This window comes from Vigna umbellata, chromosome 3 (genome assembly GCF_029865625.1).
Source record: "Vigna umbellata cultivar VRB3 chromosome 3, Vumbellata_1.0, whole genome shotgun sequence".
NCBI lineage: Eukaryota > Viridiplantae > Streptophyta > Magnoliopsida > Fabales > Fabaceae > Vigna > Vigna umbellata.
The window spans coordinates 35,056,677-35,076,110 of NC_142167.1; the positions used below are offsets into that span (position 1 = coordinate 35,056,677).

At 33.1% G+C, this 19,434-nt stretch overlaps 3 protein-coding genes across 5 annotated transcripts; 2 read left to right on the forward strand and 1 right to left on the reverse strand.

Annotated features, from left to right (window-relative positions):
* Positions 1–7,529, forward strand: LOC124828021 (J domain-containing protein required for chloroplast accumulation response 1). Of its 2 annotated transcripts, none has more exons than XM_047301225.2 (9): positions 1–672; positions 3,078–3,850; positions 3,953–4,275; positions 4,428–4,530; positions 5,154–5,221; positions 5,311–5,364; positions 5,450–5,527; positions 6,089–6,265; positions 7,162–7,529. In XM_047301225.2, the coding sequence occupies exons 1-9, from the start codon at positions 194–196 to the stop codon at positions 7,198–7,200; spliced, it is 2,094 nt and encodes a 697-aa protein (XP_047157181.2). In that variant the 5' UTR covers positions 1–193; the 3' UTR covers positions 7,201–7,529. The 2 variants fall into 2 exon arrangements, with proteins under 2 accessions (XP_047157181.2, XP_047157182.2); XM_047301226.2 differs by having other exon boundaries at positions 3–672; positions 5,157–5,221.
* A 643-nt stretch (positions 7,530–8,172) lies between these two features.
* Positions 8,173–14,095, reverse strand: LOC148202397 (lysophospholipid acyltransferase LPEAT1-like). Of its 2 annotated transcripts, XM_088110053.1 has the most exons (9): positions 13,394–14,095; positions 12,657–12,773; positions 12,508–12,545; positions 12,205–12,269; positions 11,504–11,572; positions 10,743–10,876; positions 10,037–10,177; positions 8,827–8,890; positions 8,173–8,458 (listed from the first exon to the last, which is right to left on the reverse strand). In XM_088110053.1, exons 1-9 carry the CDS (start codon positions 13,844–13,846, stop codon positions 8,439–8,441), a joined length of 1,101 nt encoding a protein of 366 aa, XP_087966179.1. In that variant the 5' UTR covers positions 13,847–14,095; the 3' UTR covers positions 8,173–8,438. The 2 variants fall into 2 exon arrangements, with proteins under 2 accessions (XP_087966179.1, XP_087966178.1); XM_088110052.1 differs by lacking the exon at positions 8,173–8,458 and having other exon boundaries at positions 8,566–8,890.
* A 771-nt stretch (positions 14,096–14,866) lies between these two features.
* LOC124828018 (uncharacterized) lies at positions 14,867–18,909 on the forward strand. Its single transcript, XM_047301222.2, has 4 exons — positions 14,867–15,595; positions 17,822–17,967; positions 18,057–18,194; positions 18,328–18,909. Exons 1-4 carry the CDS (start codon positions 14,971–14,973, stop codon positions 18,646–18,648), a joined length of 1,230 nt encoding a protein of 409 aa, XP_047157178.1. The 5' UTR covers positions 14,867–14,970; the 3' UTR covers positions 18,649–18,909.
* The last annotated feature ends 525 nt before the right edge of the window (positions 18,910–19,434 follow it).

Below are 19,434 nucleotides of genomic sequence, written 5' to 3' on the forward strand. Positions count from 1 at the left end.
ATTCTGGCAGCCAATCCGCGTTGAATCATAATTTGTGGCTTCGCAATTTCTGTTACAATTCCCTTAGCCCTACACACCATTGTCCTCTTCTTCTCCAAATTCCCCTTCCATCTCACAAACGCATTCCTCTTCTGTACTTCGTATTTTCGCTTCGACAGTTTCCCGCCAGGTTTCAATTGTGAATCGTTATTTTATGGAGACATTTTATTCTTCTCAACGAGAGACCGTTCTTTTAGGTTATAATAATCATAATAATAATAGTTATCAGAATGGTAATAATTCCTTGATTCGGAGGTCGTCGTCCAGCAATTCGAACTTGGAGGTTGATTTCAACGACGTCTTTGGGGGGCCGCCGCGGCGGTCGTCGTTAAACGAAGCGCGGCAGAGTCTGACCGAGTTGAACGGTTGGAGCGAAGAGGAAGGGGAAAGAGGTTGGTGTAGGTGGCCGCCGGAGCGGGAGAAACCGGTGTTTGGAGAGGATATTGGAAACCGGAGGCGTCACGCGAACAAGAACAATGACTTCTTCGATGACATATTCGGAGGTGAGGAGTCCGGGAGTGTGTGTTCTACGCCAACAAGACGCGTTGCGGACCCTTTCACGTTCTCTCGAGTGTCCAGTCCTCTGCCTCCGGCGGCCGATCCCGTTGCTGCCTCTCTTCCACTACCATTCAGGTTTTCCTCTTCTTACCATTATTTTCATAAATATTATATATATATATATATATATATATATATATATATATATATATATATATAAACCTAACAATTCTGAAAGATGTTACATTATCTATCCTATATAAAGGAGGTTATTGCAGACTTTAGAAAAAGATAGAATTACGTACAATATAAAGAACAGGGAATGGTAATATACTTTTAAATTTATATGTGAAAGCTTTTCAGAATTATAATAATGAGACTAATATAATAAATTTTTACTATGATAAAATAATATTTCAATTATTTATGAAATGCTATATTTTTAAACATTTATCATTCATGTTTATCTTTTATTGTTTTATTTTAACAATTTTATAAACAAAAAATATTGTTAAAAAAATTGAAAACTAATATCTATTTTATATATAATGAAAATGAAAAAAAAATATTACTGTTTTTATTTAACCAATAATTATATTAATATAAGGTAAACATTTGCTTAGATTGTTAAATTTACATTTTAATCAGGGTGCTATGAATTTATTATTGTTACACAAACAGGTAGATATATCAGCGATTACTTTTAAAGTAAAAGTATAATTAACTAAATTTTAAAAGAGTCTATATTTTCATATTTTTGAAGTATATAAAGACATATATACATAGAAATTAAAGAATTTAAAAAATTCAGCAATAGAGGAAAGAAAAGTGTAATGTCTAATACGATTTTTATGATAGATATTATCCAAGTTAACAAATTTTACTTTCAGTATAACATGAACTAATAATTAAACCTCCACATTTTAAATGGGAGTATTTAAATTTATATCATTTATGAGTAATATTTATTATTTATTAAATATTATGTAATAACATTAAATATCAATAGTTTAGAAATGGAGAGACTCAGAAATACCAAATTAACATAATTTTTTTAAAAGAAAAAAGTAGTCAAATTTATATAAAGCACTACTTATAAAAGTTATTATATGCAATGCACCCTTTGTAAGTTCTAGTAAATGTCCATCTCCAATTATGATACACAAAGTTATTCCAAGAATTATAATTCACATCAAAACTACACTGCAATTCTAAAATAAGAACTTATAATTTGATTATTTATCTTCAAATTTATTTAATGACGAATGATTAAGTTAGCTATTATTAACAAATATTTTTTATTGTCAATATATCAGTACTTAATAAATAATCAAATTTCAAATGCAACCAGTACTCACTTAAAAAAAACATCACTTGGGAATTTGAAAATATTTTAAAAACAAATTTAATTAAAATGTATTATAATTTATTTTCTTAACAAATTCAAAAAATCATAAATGGTCACATATATTTATTTATTCTTTTCAATGCTGTATATAAAGTAATTTTTAATAAATGACAATGTAAAAACTTTGTACTGATAATTTGTTAAAATTAATTTCTCTAAAGAAATTAAATAAAAAATACAAAATTAAACTAGGTAATAATATATTGCAAACAGAACAATGAGCGAAAGTGTGTGGGATTATTTCTGGAAATAATGGCACTTAACAAAACTTTTGATGAAAATAACTGGCAAATGTAATACTACTATTATAGAGATTACAAGATATTTACACAAGGGCTTCCACCAACTGGGATCTGCTACAAACACCATTTTTAAAGTGAGAAACCTAAATAAGATAGAAAATGCTCATAATTGAATATGTACTCTGAGTGTTATTCCAATTTCTTTAAATATTTTTATGGTTTAAGATGGGAGAGTTGTATACTGAAATAGTTTTATCATAAGAAAACTAGTGACTGTAAACTCTGATTTAGACCTAATTATAACTGTAAGAAGGATAGCTAATTAATTATATTGAACAGTTTGAACATAAGTGAAGACAAAACATGAATATTAAGTGCTCTAAATTAAGGGATCTCTATATCTCTTGTCTATACATAACAAAAATAAGTCCGACCGAACATTTAACTGACCCAATTGTGTTCGGACCATGTTAACCTGAGTTAAACTATTTTCTTAATTTATTCTCTTAGTTTTGTTGGGCGGGTTAAATGGATTCAGATTCCATAATTATGATTAACGTAAGGAAAATTGACACACATGTTTGTTGTTTATTCATGAAATCAAATTATTTCAAACATGAATGCAACATTAAATAAAGGAGTTTTAGTTTTTAGCTATAAATAACAGATGAAGGTGCCTTAAAATAAAGCACCTCTTTCCCTACAGATGACTCCTTATCTTATCCTAAATCAATAAACTTCTTATGCTACAAAACTACTCCTTACTATCTCCAGTAGATGAGGGATTCATGATTTAGCTGCTCCGAATTTTAAATCAATTCACTAATGATTTCTTCTTGTTCATCTTCAATTTGCCGGTGATGCTTTCTCCACCACTTTAAACTGACCAGCCTTCCGGCCAAATTGACAAATGGGGTGGATCTTCCAACATTTGGTTCCCCCATGAGGACGAAGAACATCAACGATGGAATTGCTGCTTCAAATGGACAAGGCCTTCCAGATTCTTATTCATCCAGATTTTCAATCCAGCGAAAGGAGTTGAAAAAGGATTTAAAACCTTATCGACAAAGTCTTCTATCACAAGAGTTTTCAAATTCGAGTCCATCTGATAAAGCAGACAAAGCAAGCATCATGAAACAAGACATATCTATTAGCGAAGTTTCGCCTAGTGCTAGTAATGGTCAATTCCATTTCTCAATATACAAATGGGCAAGTAAAGGTGTGCCGATGGTGATGTCTCTTAGGACAGAAAGAGCCTCAAAGGCTAAGGATAAGGTTAAACTTGAGAGATGCTCAAGTACTAAAGAGTGGGTTGTCAGTGAAATTACCACACAAAAGTCTATGCCATACAATGGTTCCTCTGTGATGAATAATGGAAAAGATGCATCTACTACTTCCACAGCCACTGAAAATGGAGCAGATTCAAACCAGACTGTAGAACAAATAGTTTCCGCCAAGGCTCAATCACGTGCATCATGCGGCCCTCAAACGGTTACCATAGATGTTCCCGCCAGCCCGCGGGACGACGCTAGAGCAGTAGAATCAAGTACTCATTCTGTAGGCGAGAACGGCTTCTCCGGAAAAACTGAGACAGCAAGGGATACTCAGAAGCTTGAGTCTAAACCTTTACAGTTTCTGTTCAAAGAAAGTGATAAGAAACAAGGTGAAGTAATTTTCTCTCTACATTATGTATATATGTATGTGTATTTATACACATATTACTACCTTTTCAGTCTGTGATACTATTGTTCATTTCATATGACAGATAATAATCAGATGATTAGGGATAAAGAAGAAAACAGGATGAAAAGCACAAAAAAATTGTCTGCTGTTTTTGATGTTACTGTGAACCCCATGAAACAAGAAGAAAAGAAAGTTTCCGTGATAGATGTAGGACATGACAAAGCCACTTCCCAGGGTTCAGTAAGCTTAGGTGAAAATATGGGGAAAGGCCTAGTTAAAGGAAAGGTCAAAGAATTCGCTCGAATTTTCAACCAAGAAACTGCTGCAAAACCAAAAGTTGACACCAAATCTCGACCTCAGGGTTCTACACACAAGCAGAGAGATGCTTTAAGGAAAAAAAATAAAGTAAGTGTTCTCACAGCTTAAGAAGATGACTTGAAAAGTAGATGCACTTTGTTGAAAGGACACGAATTGTTTAAATATGCTTTAGAGATAAATCTGTATAATTCTGGTTTCGCAACAGCGAAGGTGATTAATATGTCTTTCAACTCTATCAGGTAGAACGTGGTCCTGAACAATCCAAGGAGGAAAACTCTTCCATAGAGACCACCAACATATCTGCTGACAATTTGTCTCATCAAGAGGATATATCAGAACCAGGTATTGCTTAGTTATTCAAATCCCAATATTCCTTCAGTTAGAATTGGTTTACTTGGGAAGCGATCGAATTGTGCATAGACTCCTCTCCTCTTTATTCATAGCATGGTGACAAGATATGACAAACTTAGTGAGGATATGTGTGTAACCTACATCTAACAATAGGAAAATATAACTACATGACAAGCAGTATGCAGCAGGTTTTATTTAAAATGTTATGTGGTATTTATTATTTCCTTAATCTAAATTGTCTGTTAAATCGGTAGTCTGTTACATCCAACATATGGATGGATTTCATACGGTGGTAAGGAAACAATCTACAGAATCAATGAATAATATGGTGCCAATTATTTTAAGAAAATCGTATTAGAAACTTTTCGTTGCAAGTGAAAAACCTTAGTTATTAGAAAAATGATACTACACACATAATTTTTTTACATTTCACACTACTCTTCCTTACTTTTTACTCTTTTTTTTTAAAAAAACTACAAAAATTCATTCTACGTAGAAGTTTATAATTTATAGTCTGTAATACGCTTACACCAATCTTTGATCAGCTTTAAACTCTATAAATGTGATTTGTCCTGAATATTAAATTATGTGATGAAACAACTTGATTTTGTTAGCAGCAATTCCTGATGTATCATTTACTGTTATTGGAGATACAGACGAGTCCTTCCACGGGAGTTTCATGGTATTTCATTTCAAATTTGATTAAGTTCCTTTCTTGAGTACCGGATTTTAGCGGCTTATGTTGATAAGCTTCTATATTTGGTTTTTCAGATCCAAGTATTAGCCCAAGAAGAGAGCGAGGACTTACAAAATCAAGAAATCCAAGTAATATATTACTTAGCTAGATTTGTTAGTTTCAAGGTTATAGTAGAACAGTCATATTAAGTATTTGTCTCTGTATACACTGTAGATGATTGACAAGAAGATAAAAGAATGGTCTAAAGGGAAGGAAGGAAACATACGATCCCTGCTATCGACATTACAACATGTAAGAAAAACTAAAATCACTCCTTATTGCTCAAGTCTCATTTGATTGAAAATTTGATTTCTTCGTTTTTGTAAAATAATACGATGAACCATTTTACTATTACTTCAAGTTGTGCTTTTAACGTAAATGGGACTAGAGAGTCTCATAAATCAACCTATTTCGATGGAATACTCTAAGAGGGGACATAAGATGTAAAAATCTTATAATGAGAAAAGCATGTATTTAATTGGGAGGAATGGTAATGTAATAATTATGTATTTAATCTTGTACGATGGTCATTTACTTCTATAGGACTCATGTGTGTAAGTTATTCAGGATAGTTCTATGGCAGTCATGTATTCCTATTATGTGATCTAATTAGGGCTTAAGCAGATATTGTGCGTGTATTAGGAAGGGTGGACAAAGTTTATTCTCTTTTGGAGTTTCTCAACTCTGGGATAACATTCCTGCTTTAGTAAAATTGGTTTAATGATATTAAACATCAATTTAATTAGTATTTGATTATCCACAGTTCCGTGCTAAGTGCTAACTCTTATTAAATTGACATTCATCACGCATAAGGTACTGTGGACGGAGTGTGGATGGAAGCCTGTGCCTCTTGTTGATATAATTGAAGGGAACGCGGTTAAAAGATCTTATCAAAGAGCTTTACTCTGCCTGCATCCCGATAAGTTGCAGCAAAAGGGTGCTTCTTCTGACCAGAAATATATCGCAGAAAAAGTTTTTGATATTTTACAGGTAACATAGTTGTGGTAATTCATTACCATTACAATCATTCTATCTCTGTCAGGATCTATGACTAGATTCCTTAAAATTGATCACACGCATTCCTTGTTATAGAAGAAGAAATATTGAGAGTTAGGCGTTCACACAAGTTTATTTATATCACATAGGATTAGACATAAACATAAGTCAAACACTATAGTAGCTCTTGTTAAAAATTTATGTTTAATTCAATCTTACAAAAGTTTCTAACTAACTAACTAACCAAAATTTTTCTAACAATTTAGGGTGCAATTGTTTTGGATCATTCTAAGTTATTATGTACCGCATAGTCGCTATTGCATTCAATTCTAGAGACATGCAGAAGAAACCAGCTTAGCTACTGACAACTAAATTTATGTTTTATTTTCGGCTTTCTTCTTCCTTAACCTGCAACTCGACCCGACTTAGAGAGATTATTTTGCAGTGCAAAGACAAACGCAACTCGTGATCATTTTGCATAAAATTACTAAACTGTGTTTTTTATTCCATTTCTATCCGTGAAATCGTATTATGCCCTCGAAATGTGGTGCAGAAACTCAAGTTAGTCATGTTCATGTTGTCCTCGGTACATGCGATTTTATTTCATATCTTTTATATGTGCTCAAAACTTGTGGAAACAACTCACTAATTAAGAAAATGTTTTTTTAACAACTTCTACAAAACCCAAAAATATACTAAATTATTAATGATGGATGGCTGTGCGGAAGCCTTATTCATGCTTAAGAAAATTTAATTTCACATAGGGACTACGGTAATTCTTAGGAAGGTATTGAAATTCAGGAAATGATTAATAAACATATCATCATTTAGGTTTTTTTCTCAAACTTATTCAAAATAGGGACTTACTTTGTCCATATTTTACTATGCAGGAGGCATGGACTCAATTCAATATGCTCGGTGCACTCTAATTTTGTCAATGCCTTTATTGATACCTAGTGCGAAGCTTCCCTCCATAGACTTTCAATAAGGTGGAAAGATCTTGTTCTTATCGCAAGAGCAAGTGTTACTTTATATACTATACCTGTAACTAATTTCGTAGCAATTGTAATGTATTGGGTTTCAAATATGTAATTTTCCTGTCTGGTATGCATACACGATAGTTTATTTCTCTTGTATATCTACTGCACATAGAGAGGTCACTGACCCGAAGGTACAGTTAGCGTATCAGTTTCACTTTTCTGTTTCATCGGGAATTCTTTTCAACATAATATTAGTTTCCCACGATTTGTTGCAATTATACTTTAGACTACTTAATAAAATAAATTATTAATGACACATTATTGTTAGTTATCTATTATTAAGAGGTTACAATCACTCAATAAGTACATATATATATTCCATTCAACTAAAGACGTGAATCAATTGGATTTAGAATCATGTGCGCTGAATCTACTGATAAAATCCAGGCTAATCCAACGATTAACAAAATTGCATATGCAATTTTACGATTATATGAGACAACTTTAGCTTTCCTTTCTTAGAGAACTTACCCAATAAGGTGATTGTCATTACACTAATATATTTCATCCTTTTATCGTTTTAGATTACTCTTAAAGTGCGTAATAATATTTGGAAGATTTTAGAACTTACCCAATAAGAAGTATGTATAAACACATTTGCTCCAATAATATTAAATTAATTAAAGAATCAACCTGAACAGTCTCGTTACTATGCGCCCCTACAAAATTGTACCCTCTATTCAAGATTAAATTTGTCTGGCTGTTACAGAATTGAACTCTAGATGTCAGCATCAGTAGCTAAATGGAGTTCAGTACTTCCTTAAGAGTGTAACTGCCGTTAAGTAGCTTTGTTCCTCACCATCAACCTCACCCTAAAAAATTGCCACCCAACTCGTTCTACCTAATGCAACAAACAGTAGATAATAACAATAATCGGATATCATATTTTAGAACACCCTATATTGAAGTAGATCCTATTGATCCTAGAAGCTGACCAAAAGTTTATAGATACATTGAGCATCCGCTCAGAAATTCCTTAATGCTCTAGACTCTAGAGGCAGTTATCAGATAAATACATTTCAAATACGAATATTTGTTCTGCACATCATTTGCTATATTAATTTCCTTTTCTTTCCTGATAAATAATGGAACCATACAATGAATATACAAACCACGAATCCGAAGAATTAGCATTGGGAAAACAAACCTGCAGGAAAACGAAAAAGAAGATTCAGATCTAAGGTTACATGGCTTTTCTCAAATCAGTTCAGGTCATTTATCACAATAGAAAACGTGAACGCACAGCAACACTAATGGATCTTGAACTGTGTGCCTCAATAGAACACCGTCAATTAAACATTATGAGTCTCATTATTTACAATAAAATTACATAAGTACCATTCAGATGTTTAGGTGAATGTATACTAATTTAAATACCCCTCACGCAAGCCGACAATTCTTAAGCAAATACTAAGTTGAAACTAAAACTCGAATGGAACTACGTTTCATTTGAGACGGGGGCCAGAAATTATCATTCGTCTTTCTGATGCAAAACACTAGGCAGGCTATTATTACCATTGAGAGCAGCATGATATGTTCGTTTTTCAGCAAGCCCAATATCAGAAAGTGTCAAATTACCCTGCAAGTAGAACACACAATATAGAATAAATAAGCTAGCACCAACAGCAGTTATATAATAAGATATATGCCAATGCAATTTGCTATAAATGGTATAACATGGAGGCAAATACCTCATGCAATATAGATATACAATAAAATTAAAGAAAATTAAGAAATTAAGCTTTTGATAATCACAAAAACAACACTTGAAAGTGAAAGTATGTAAGATTTTTAAGAGTATCCATTATGCCTAACTCGATGAAAATGAAAATTACACGGACAATATAAAAAATTTAAATATTGTACTCAATTAACATTGAACCATTTCTATAATTAATGTTTTATCAGCATTGCGTGTAAGTGCGTGTTCACACACACAATTAATATTCTTCTATATTAGAAAAGTAGCAGAAGTTTAGAGTTATCAAGGTAAGCCAAAATACAGTTTCAACTGAATATAAAATTTTATACAATTATGAATGTGATAAAACATCCAATATAATGATAGACTCTAAGAAAGTCATCCAACAGATTATATAATGTAAGATGGCTTTGATTCACACTTGTGTCCACCACGGAATAACTTCCAAGTGTAACAGTATTTTGAGAGTAAGTTGTGCATTCTTTGTATTGAATACAAACCACAAACACCAAGTTAAACTACCAATCTAAGTCGAGTACTAGTGTATGGCTTGGGACAATTTAGAACAAGTCGCACTAACAAGGAGAGCAAACTAGCAACAAGACTCCTAAAACACCCAGTCCTAATACTCTAACGTTTCCTACAAAAAACAAATTAGTTTAAAACACGCAGATCTTAATAAAATAATAAACACAAAATCCAATAAATTTTTTAATTGGATAAAACATGACAATTAATTTACAATATACTTTTCAAAGAAAATACCAATAATTGAAGCACGTAGCACTTTTTCCTCAAAATTATGAAAGCAGAAAGAATCAACAAATTTTCAAAAGATGGATTGGCCCAAAAAACAAGTTCTTTAAAGAATCTTTTGGTGTGACTGTAAAGTCTCTGTCAATTTACACACCAGTAAAGACCGAGTCCTGTCATAGAACAGAGAAACACCTGTATCCTTCTTAACTATTTCTTTAACACTACAGTAGAGAAACGGTGATTTTTTTTTCTTTGAGAAAACAATACCTCAGAAGCCATCAATCTTCTAACATTATTGGCATAAAGTTTGGGGTCATCCATCTCCTGTTGTGAAGGATGGTAAACAGGTAATCGGATCACCTCTATAAAATTTACAAATTGACATAGGAGAAATATCACATGCCTCACCTGCCAACACAAATGTACACTTACATAAAGAATAAAAACAAATGTTGCTAAGGAACAAGACAATTTCAACAATACAAATTACCAAAAGATTTCAAAGAATTAAATTTGATTAGAGCTACTTACTGAAAATGAGCAGATAACATTAAAATGAGAATACTAAAGCAGAAACAAATTATTTCTCCAAGATGGTTAGCACAGCATCCTTTTAGGACAAAGGCTGGTCTCTGTTCCAAAACGTACTACAACAATTTACACTTCGCACAGGTAGAACGTATGTTTTTGAGCTACTCATGAAAAAGAAAAAATAAAAAGATATTGCACTATCAACTACCAAGTATCAAGCCAAATGAGTACAGAGAGTTCCACTAGCATTCTCACAAATTTTGACATGGCATCAAACTTCAATTCAGAAAAACATTCAAGAAAAATATTCAAACCTTAGGCACACCTCTAGATTCAAAATATAACAGTTAAAGGAATAGAACAGTTTATGGGGTATAAGATTGGCTTTTATAATCAGAATTCAGCCAAAAACATGACACTTTATTACTATTGAAGTACTCACCCCAGATATGGAATCCCAGGCAGGGCTAAATCTCTGGTAATGATATCTTAAAATCACAGGAAGTACTGGTGCCTTTGCCAAAAAACCACCAGTTTTGAATGGAAGGAGGAACTCTCCATTTGTGGTTGTACCTTCTGTAGAATACCAAATATGCATGAACAACTTAAATTACTCCATTTACAATTAAACAATAAATAAAAATGAGTGAAAGAAACTGATAAACTATGAAACTTATGTGACCAATTCTTGTGTAACCATATGCAACAATTAATAGCAGCAGAATAAATTAATAAACATAAAGAACGTAAAGCTACAGAGTTTTGAGATATAGAAATGAGAGGTGTTATGAACACAACTAAGGAATCGCTAGGGTGAAAATGGATTTTATAGAGAAAACAGGGTGAATTAAAAACACAAACTTTTGTCTGTGGATGAGAACACGGATTCAGTATTAATAATTAGGATAAAAGGTCAAGAACTACAGCAACTTTAATCATCAAATTAATTTTATTATAAAAACAAATTGCAAATAGGAGAAGAAAAATCGACATAAATCATTTTATATGTTAGTACATAAAAATCAAGACCTTTCTCTTCACATAATAGAGAACACAGGTGGTAAGGGTAATAATTTATTAAAAGTTCAAAAACTGCCAACTAATTGTCTTCATCTTCAACAGGATACCAAACACTACCTAATTATTCAGAAAATAAGTATGATCTCTCTCTCCAAAGAAAAAAAGAGGAAAGAGGATGATAACCTGGAAATAACATCATTAATGGAGCGGACTCATTCTGATGAGCTTCTCGAATTCTATCAGTGACAATAGCTGCAGAATGAAAATTCACATGTCGGCTTCATTACGGATTTTATCGATGATTATGTCCCAAAGAAAAAATTGCATAAGATTAAATTTACCCACCACTCATAGCACTCAATATAAACAGTGCATTAAAATCCTAGCTTGACTAACTAATGTGCATAACAGTACAACTGCCCTCTAGACAGTGATAAATAGAATGAGTATATTTAGATGCCAAAGGGAAATTCAAATACAACAAATGAAATTAATTTAGACAAAGGGAAATGAAGATTAATTATTGTTAGTTCAGAATTATGTCCAGAATTTGAAATTCTAATCAACGAGTGATGCCACCAACAGACAGAAGGAGAACTATAAACAATGATTGGGCACTCTTTTAACAAATGGTATATAAAGTTTTATATCGGATCTAGTAATTTATGCATTACAATTAAACGATTGGGAGGTATGCCTATTGGGTACAAAAAAATAAAAATCCAAGATACAAAATAACTAATGCAATGCCATTGGAAACATAGAAAGAAAAACCACAAAGCACGGAACGAAGAATACAACCAGCGCTTTTACATTCTTTCACTTTCTTCGAATTGTACACAATGTTATAAAGTGCATGCTCATACAACGATAAATATATGCACCTGAAACACCCTTGAAGTCTGATGACTTTGACTCCCGCTGAACATAGACACAACCAAGGCACTTACTGTGACAACAAATATACCAAAATATATAAGCACCTGATCTTTTAGCAGTCCCTTGCAATGGAAAGATAATGCATACTGAATTATATTAAACCTAGCTTTCTCATTTTCAGAACCATGTGTTGATCAATTTTAAATGGAGATTTAAGGTTAAAAAAGAGCAGAGCATGTAAGGATCTAAAGAACTCAAATGAATCAAAGGGATATAAGGTTGCAGTAATCCAATTTAAGCCAACAGACCTGATGAGACCAACGAGAGGAAGTCTAGCCACTGATCTCTTCATCGATGAAATACAATAATTGAAACAAAAAAATGTCAGTAACACAAACGTAAAAGATACATTCATATTCAACTAATCGTGGAGCAGAAAGTTCGTCATAACACAAACCTTAGCAACAAAACTAGGGAACGAGGATGACATGTGATACAAAATGTCCAGGTATGACACATGGTTAGATATTATTACACCAGGTCTGTCCGACTCTTCAGGCTGTTGCTTGTCTTCCTTCGGGAATTGAAGTAAACAAAAAGAAAAGAGAAAGAAGTAAAATCAAACACCAATACACAACATTTTTTATTGCGAATTATAAATTATAATGAAACATGGCTAAAGACTTATCATCTAATAACTGGTAAAATACATTTCATCATCCCACTCAAGAATGAAAGGCAAAGGGAGACACCACTTCTCAGTAAAGCTTAATAGCAAACCACTTACAGAAAATACTAAAAATGGAAAGAAAGTAACAAAATCCTTTTTTCAGTTTCAACGGGACAGAATTCACATAACTTCAACTGAAATGAGAAATACAACTCGTGAGTAGACACTTTCTATCCGTACAAGTTGTTATCCTAAAATGAACAGCATACAACACTTATTTTTTACCCAGAAAACAAAAAGGAAGAAAATATCAGGCAAAATCTCTCTGGAGAGGAGCCCCGTATCTAAGTTTTGTCCTATATTATCTTCCGTATAATCCTAAAAACAATACTGAATGCTCTTACTTTTATACTAGTTAACACTAAGTAAGCTAAACTTATCGTCGTGGATTTCATCGAGTCTCAAATAAAAGTCAAGAACTAGAAACTGAGAAAGCGAATAAGACAAAGCAATTAAAAAATAACCTGAGAAGCAGAGTTAGATTCGGGGATCCAATAAAAGCCAAAGATGAAGAGCATGACTCTAGAGAGAGCGCGTCCACAGGAAACAATAACCGCCCTCCTCCAGCCACTCATGTGAGCGTAATCTTCTTGTTCATCTTCGCGATTGGGCGCATAGAATAGAGTACAAACCCTACAAATTAAGTAATAGAAGAGCAATACGGTGAACGCGAGAAGAACTCTGATAGGGAGAAGAGTGACCAACGCGAAACCGAGCAAGAGCTTCTCCTTCGGCGGCAACTCGCCGCGTCCCATGGTGCCGTAGATGTCGCGGCGAACGTATGCAGCGAACTTCTTTTCCATCTCGGCGATGCTGTCAGCGGAGGCTAGAGACTCGGACTTGAGGAGAGGACGGTCATCCCTGGCGGAACTGCCGTTGGGAGGCTTGGAATTGAGGTCTTTGAGCTCCGACTCCATAGTGGATCGAACGATGAAGTCACTTTGATTGATGAATTAGTCACTGGTTTTCCCTTCCATGGCAGATTTAGGGTTTTAGGAAGAGAGAGAAGGGAAATGCAGCGACGCAACGGGAGAAAAGGATAGACGACGATGCTTCTCTTTCCTTCTTTTTAATTCATTCGCTTATGCGATCTCACCAAAATTTGCCCACGCAAACCACATCCTCTCCTGCCTGCTTTTTCTTTCCTCAAAAATGCGCTTTTTCCCCTTTTTTTCAAACATTCAAAAACAATAACATACTATGAAATTTAATAAACTCGTTAAAATATCTTTTTCACAACAAAATAAATAAATAAAAAGTTGTTTCTCCTATATATTTGCTGAACTGATTCCGTTGACACCGAAGAAATTAAATGAATTGGGTAGGCCCACCCATTTTCTTGAGGTTACAGTTTTTTTAGTGTTTCATCCAACACTTTCAATATTTCAGTATTTACTTACAAAAATTTTATTTTTAACCTTCTAATATTTTATCCTTGCATTTCTAACTTTTTTTAAAAATTTCATTTTTTTAGATGAAATATTAGAAAGTCAAAAATATAATTTTTGGAGGTACAGGATAATATCTTGGAGGTATAGGATAAAACATTTCAGTTTTTAGGTTTGGATTCATCTTGAGAAGTAGCACAGGCCCAATAATCTGATTTTTGAAAAAGGAAAAAATTATAAATATTAAAAAAAATCAAAGTGATACAAAATATGGAAACATAACTAAACTAACGTGGGAATATTTAATGTTCCAAGTTATTCAACCGCCTCAATATAAGTTAGGAGATTTGATTTTGCACACGGTGTGACATCTACGAAGTTTCGATAAAAGAAAATTAAATTAGCTAGAATAAACTAATAGTAATTTATCATAAAATATAATAATTTTGTTAATATTATTTTGCTCCCAAATCAAATCAAACTCGAACAACCAACCAGATTTTGTGCAAAAGGGAAGGGAGAAGAAGAAAAAGGAAAGTGAAATCATAACGGGCCGTTTTTTGAGCCCATGAAATGAATGGGCAGGGCTTGTATAGAAGATAAGTGAGGGCCCGGCCCATGTTGGGAGAAGTTACAGATAGAGAGTGAAGTGAATGGTGGCATTAGGTGGCCTTTTGGTGAGTGTGAGAGTCATTGGATTCTTTTTCTTAACGGTAAACAAAGCAACCCATCCTCCATACAATACAACAAACAAAAGCAAGGCCAATTCTCACAACAAACCCACACATCCAATTCCTTTAACGTTACTGAACAATAGTGAGTGTGACCTTTCGCCTAAGCTAAACTTCAATCTTACTCTCTTCCCCTTTTTTCAGGATTCAAATATTCATCTCATCCTCCAAATTCAAAACTCCAAATCAAATCCAACAAACAAACAAACACTTACAATGCCCGAACCGCGACTCGCTCTGAAACCCGCCGGAAACGTGCCCAAACACGAGAACCAGAACCACGTAAAGACTCCACAGCGCTTGAGAAACCTGGCACCGCAAATTCCAAATGTCGTTGCGCAAAGCACCGTGTCTTTGGACAGCACGTGTTCCTCGGATTCGTGTTCAAGCAACTCACTAACCAAAAGGGTGAATCCCGCAACTGCAAGCAGAAGAAGCGTGAACCGTAACGGGCTTAAGCCGGTTAGGGTTGTGCCCGACGCCGTGGACGTAGCCACTACTGTGTCTCCGCCTCCCAAGAGATGTGAATGGATCACTCAACATTCTGGTAAGCCTACCTCGCCCACACACATAACAGAGAAGAGAATTTTCATTTTCTTCTTCAGTGTTAAAGTCACCTTTTCTTTTTTAATGAATGGTGAGAATCTGAAACTGCATGTAACCAAATTTCAACGCTTAAAACATGTATGGATTTTGATTTATATCCTTATAATTTTTATTCAATGTATAAGTTTTAATTTTTTTTTTCTAAACTTTTTTTTATTATTTTCATCTTACCAAATTTTTAAATCGATATTTTTCTCCATTAGATTATTTTTATATGGATAGATAGTATTGATTTTAAAAAATTTAAGATTTTCATAAATGTCTTAGGCTAAACTTATGTTACAATATAATAATATTCTAATTCAACACATAAATCAATTAATCAGGATAATATAATGTTATAATTCTAGAAATAATTATTTTTATAGAGAATAAAGTAAAAAAAAAAAAAACTCGCACATATTTAAGCCAATTTTTAATCAGATTATCGCGCTCTTCTTTGCCTGTTTTTCTAAGTATTTGGTACATATTATAGAAGTATTAGGGTCACCGATTTTTCACCATAATGTTTAAATAGTCATGGAAGTTTTCTGAAAATTTTATCCTACAACTTATATCTCGAATAGTCAACTTATTGTAAAAGTAGTCTTTGATTTAAATTTTTGACCAAAATACCCTTCCTTCAAAGAGTTAGAGCTGAAAAAAAGGAATTTTTGGAAACAATTTGGTGTAATAGCCTGAACTCTTTAGGAATTTGGTCAAGCAGGGGACGAATTCGATGATTTTCCTTACTTTACTTAATTTTTAATTAATTTACTTTTTTTTTTTAAATTGAATTTGTTCATTCAATACATAAAAATTAAAAAGTTACTTTACTACTTTTGAAAAAAATTACATAATCCCTCCCGTCAAAGATACTTTTAATATTAGAATAACAATATTTAGAAGAATTTTCGAGAAATGAATTTAGTGATACTTAGTGAAGACTAATATCATGATATAAACATAAGGCTTTTTATGATAATTAATTTATTATTACGTAATTTTAATTATGCACTATTATTAAAAAAATATAATAGTTTTTGTCAATATTGGCCCTTGAGTAACCAAAAGTTTATTGTGATTATAAAAGTCTGTCGAGTAGTGCCATAGTCATTACGCTTGAGATGGTATTTATGGTCGAAAACTGGTTTTGTTCGGTAGTAGTTATTACATGTCATTTATTTACACGAGAGTATAATAATAATTAAATAATTAAAACTATAAAAAATAATAATTAAATCTATTTTTAATATTTATTACTTCCATTTTTTCTAAATTTATTCTCAAATTGTATTCATTGAAAATTATCTTTAAACGTAAAAGACAAATAATATTTGTAAAATAGTAACACAAACACCAATTACATACTATAGGAAGAGAGATTGACATTATTTTCTAAAAAAAAACCTTAAAACAGGTTATCTTTATATAATATAATGTTCTATTTTTTTCATTTATATATAATGTGAAATTTAGCCTCGTACTTATGTTACCAACAATAACATCTTTATTTCCTCGGCAGTGATGAAATGGGTGTCTGGATTAAACTAATTTCTAAGAACTGAAGATTTTAATCTTTCTCTCCTAGCATCATCACAAATTATAGAGCATGATCTGCTGTGACAACTACTGTTTTAAATATGGACATTAAGTCACATTACGGTACTCCTTCTTAAAGTGTTTGTCTAGAGCTATATTGCTCATACCACACCTTTATGAATCTCGTTAATGAGGGCGGTGGAAATGGGCTTTTATTTTTTTGTTCAACTAACTTTCCATGCATGTGCTTCTGCATAGCTAAAAACTCAGTTAGAATTCCCCCAATGGAGTTACGTAGAAATGCATCTGAAAGTACATAATTTGATCTTGCTTTCTAGTTTCTTATTCTAGTTGCCTGTCTGTGTTTCTAAACTTTTTGTATGTGATAGTTCTAAATTTCAAATTTTTATTAGTGGGTGATTGTTGAGTGATTCTGGATTACCCACTTTAGACTACTTTTTATGAGATACAGTGTATAATTAAGTATTTTTTTTTTTAATAAATTAAAAAGCATGAATATATAAAAATTAGTGTTCGGATCAGTTATCAAATACTCCATATTGCTAAATTTAACTGGAGTATGCGAGCTATTACCTTATTCCATTGATAATTACCTTCTCAAGCAATGCTATTTCATTCCGAACAGATCCCCTTTACACTGCTTTCCATGACGAAGAATGGGGTGTTCCAGTTAACAATGATAGAAAGCTCTTTGAACTTCTGGTATTTTCACAAGCATTGGCAGAACATCGTTGGCCAATAATTCTTAACCAGAGAGACATATTCAGGCATGTCTAAATCAACCAATTTTTTAATAACCTGACACTTTATTTGAATACGTATGATCTGACTCCCAGTGTTTTAACATATGCCGCAGGAAGCTTTTTGAAAATTTTGACCCCTCATCAGTTGCACAGTTTACTGAAAAGAAATTGCTAACACTGAAAATAAACGACAGCTCATTGTTATCAGAGCCAAAGCTCCGTGCCATTGTGGAAAATGCTAAACAATTACTTAAGGTAACTTTTAATGCTGCTTTTCAAGCAAAATACATTGGAACTTTCTATATGAGTGGAGATTTGAATTGTAAAGTGAGGAAAGTCGGAACTAATGCATCTCAAAACGACATGGTTGATGATTTATTCATTATAGGTTCAGCAGGAGTTTGGCTCGTTCAGCAATTACTGCTGGAGATTTGTTAACCACAAACCGGTAAGAAATGAATTCCGATATGGACGTCAAGTACCAGTGAAGACTCCAAAAGCAGAAGTCATAAGCAAGGACATGATGCGTAGAGGTTTCCAATGTGTGGGACCGACTGTGATTTATTCGTTCATGCAAGTAGCAGGACTTGTTAATGACCACCTCTTGACATGCTTCAGGAACCAAGAATGCAATGTCACAACCAAAAAGGAATTTAAAACCGAGGTTAAGAAGAATAAGGTACAAAATGAAACTTCGGAGCTGACATAAACAAAATGACTGAAGACATGGTCCATTTTTTTCTTATAATTGTATTGTACGCTAATCTGTCTGTATCACCTAACCTAACCAGAAAATAATAGGCCCCATCTTGTTATTGGTGTTCCCATGTGAAGGTGCATGCTTCTTTGACTACACTTAGTTGATAAGTTGTTCTGTTCCGGTGTTCTGTGTAATCAATTTCCAACTTAGTATTGTCACCTTGTAGAATTCATAATGCAATGCTCCCATGTCCACTATATTTCATATTCATCGACATTTTTTTAATACTATCATCATTTATAACCTAATCGATAATAAGGGAGGACTGTTACAAACTCTCGTCTCAGGGGAGCTTTTGCATTGGTCCTTCGTCTGCGTCCTTGCCTTGCCTATCTTGGGGTTCCTCGGGCAATTTTCTGACTTATCCTCATTCACTTCACAAACCGATATTATGTTTGGAAATGAACTAGTTTGAGAAAATATATTTTTTCAAGATACTTCAATTTGATAATCTCCATAATAATAAGTACGAAATATGTGAGGTGGTTAATGGTCACCTGTCTTAGACCTATTTAAAATTCTATTTAGAAGTTGGTTTTGTGATTCTGACAGACTAAAATCAGATTGGAATCAACTCCATCAAAGAAGACAATCTGATTGCATTGTTTTTTGCTAAACATGGATTTATGACCATTGTAATTGTTCTAGGAAGAAACTGTGCCAAAGTAACTATGCAAACACCGTACGTTTGGATAGATAGGAAGGGTGAGGAAAAAAGATGCAATATTAAACACA

Coding starts and splice junctions, on each gene's coding strand:
- LOC148202397 (XM_088110052.1), bottom strand. CDS start 13,846: ATGGAGTCGGAGCTCAAAGACCTCAATTCCAAGCCTCCCAACGGCAGT. Junction 11,573..12,204: donor AGACTTCAAGGGTGTTTCAG/GTGCATATATTT, acceptor TTCATTCTGCAG/CTATTGTCACTGATAGAATT. Junction 10,877..11,503: donor ATTAATGATGTTATTTCCAG/GTTATCATCCTC, acceptor GGTATTCTACAG/AAGGTACAACCACAAATGGA.
- LOC124828021 (XM_047301225.2), top strand. CDS start 194: ATGGAGACATTTTATTCTTCTCAACGAGAGACCGTTCTTTTAGGTTAT. Junction 5,222..5,310: donor CCTTCCACGGGAGTTTCATG/GTATTTCATTTC, acceptor TTGGTTTTTCAG/ATCCAAGTATTAGCCCAAGA. Junction 6,266..7,161: donor AAGTTTTTGATATTTTACAG/GTAACATAGTTG, acceptor TTTACTATGCAG/GAGGCATGGACTCAATTCAA.
- LOC124828018 (XM_047301222.2), top strand. CDS start 14,971: ATGGTGGCATTAGGTGGCCTTTTGGTGAGTGTGAGAGTCATTGGATTC. Junction 17,968..18,056: donor AGAGAGACATATTCAGGCAT/GTCTAAATCAAC, acceptor TGCCGCAGGAAG/CTTTTTGAAAATTTTGACCC. Junction 18,195..18,327: donor ATGCTAAACAATTACTTAAG/GTAACTTTTAAT, acceptor TATTCATTATAG/GTTCAGCAGGAGTTTGGCTC.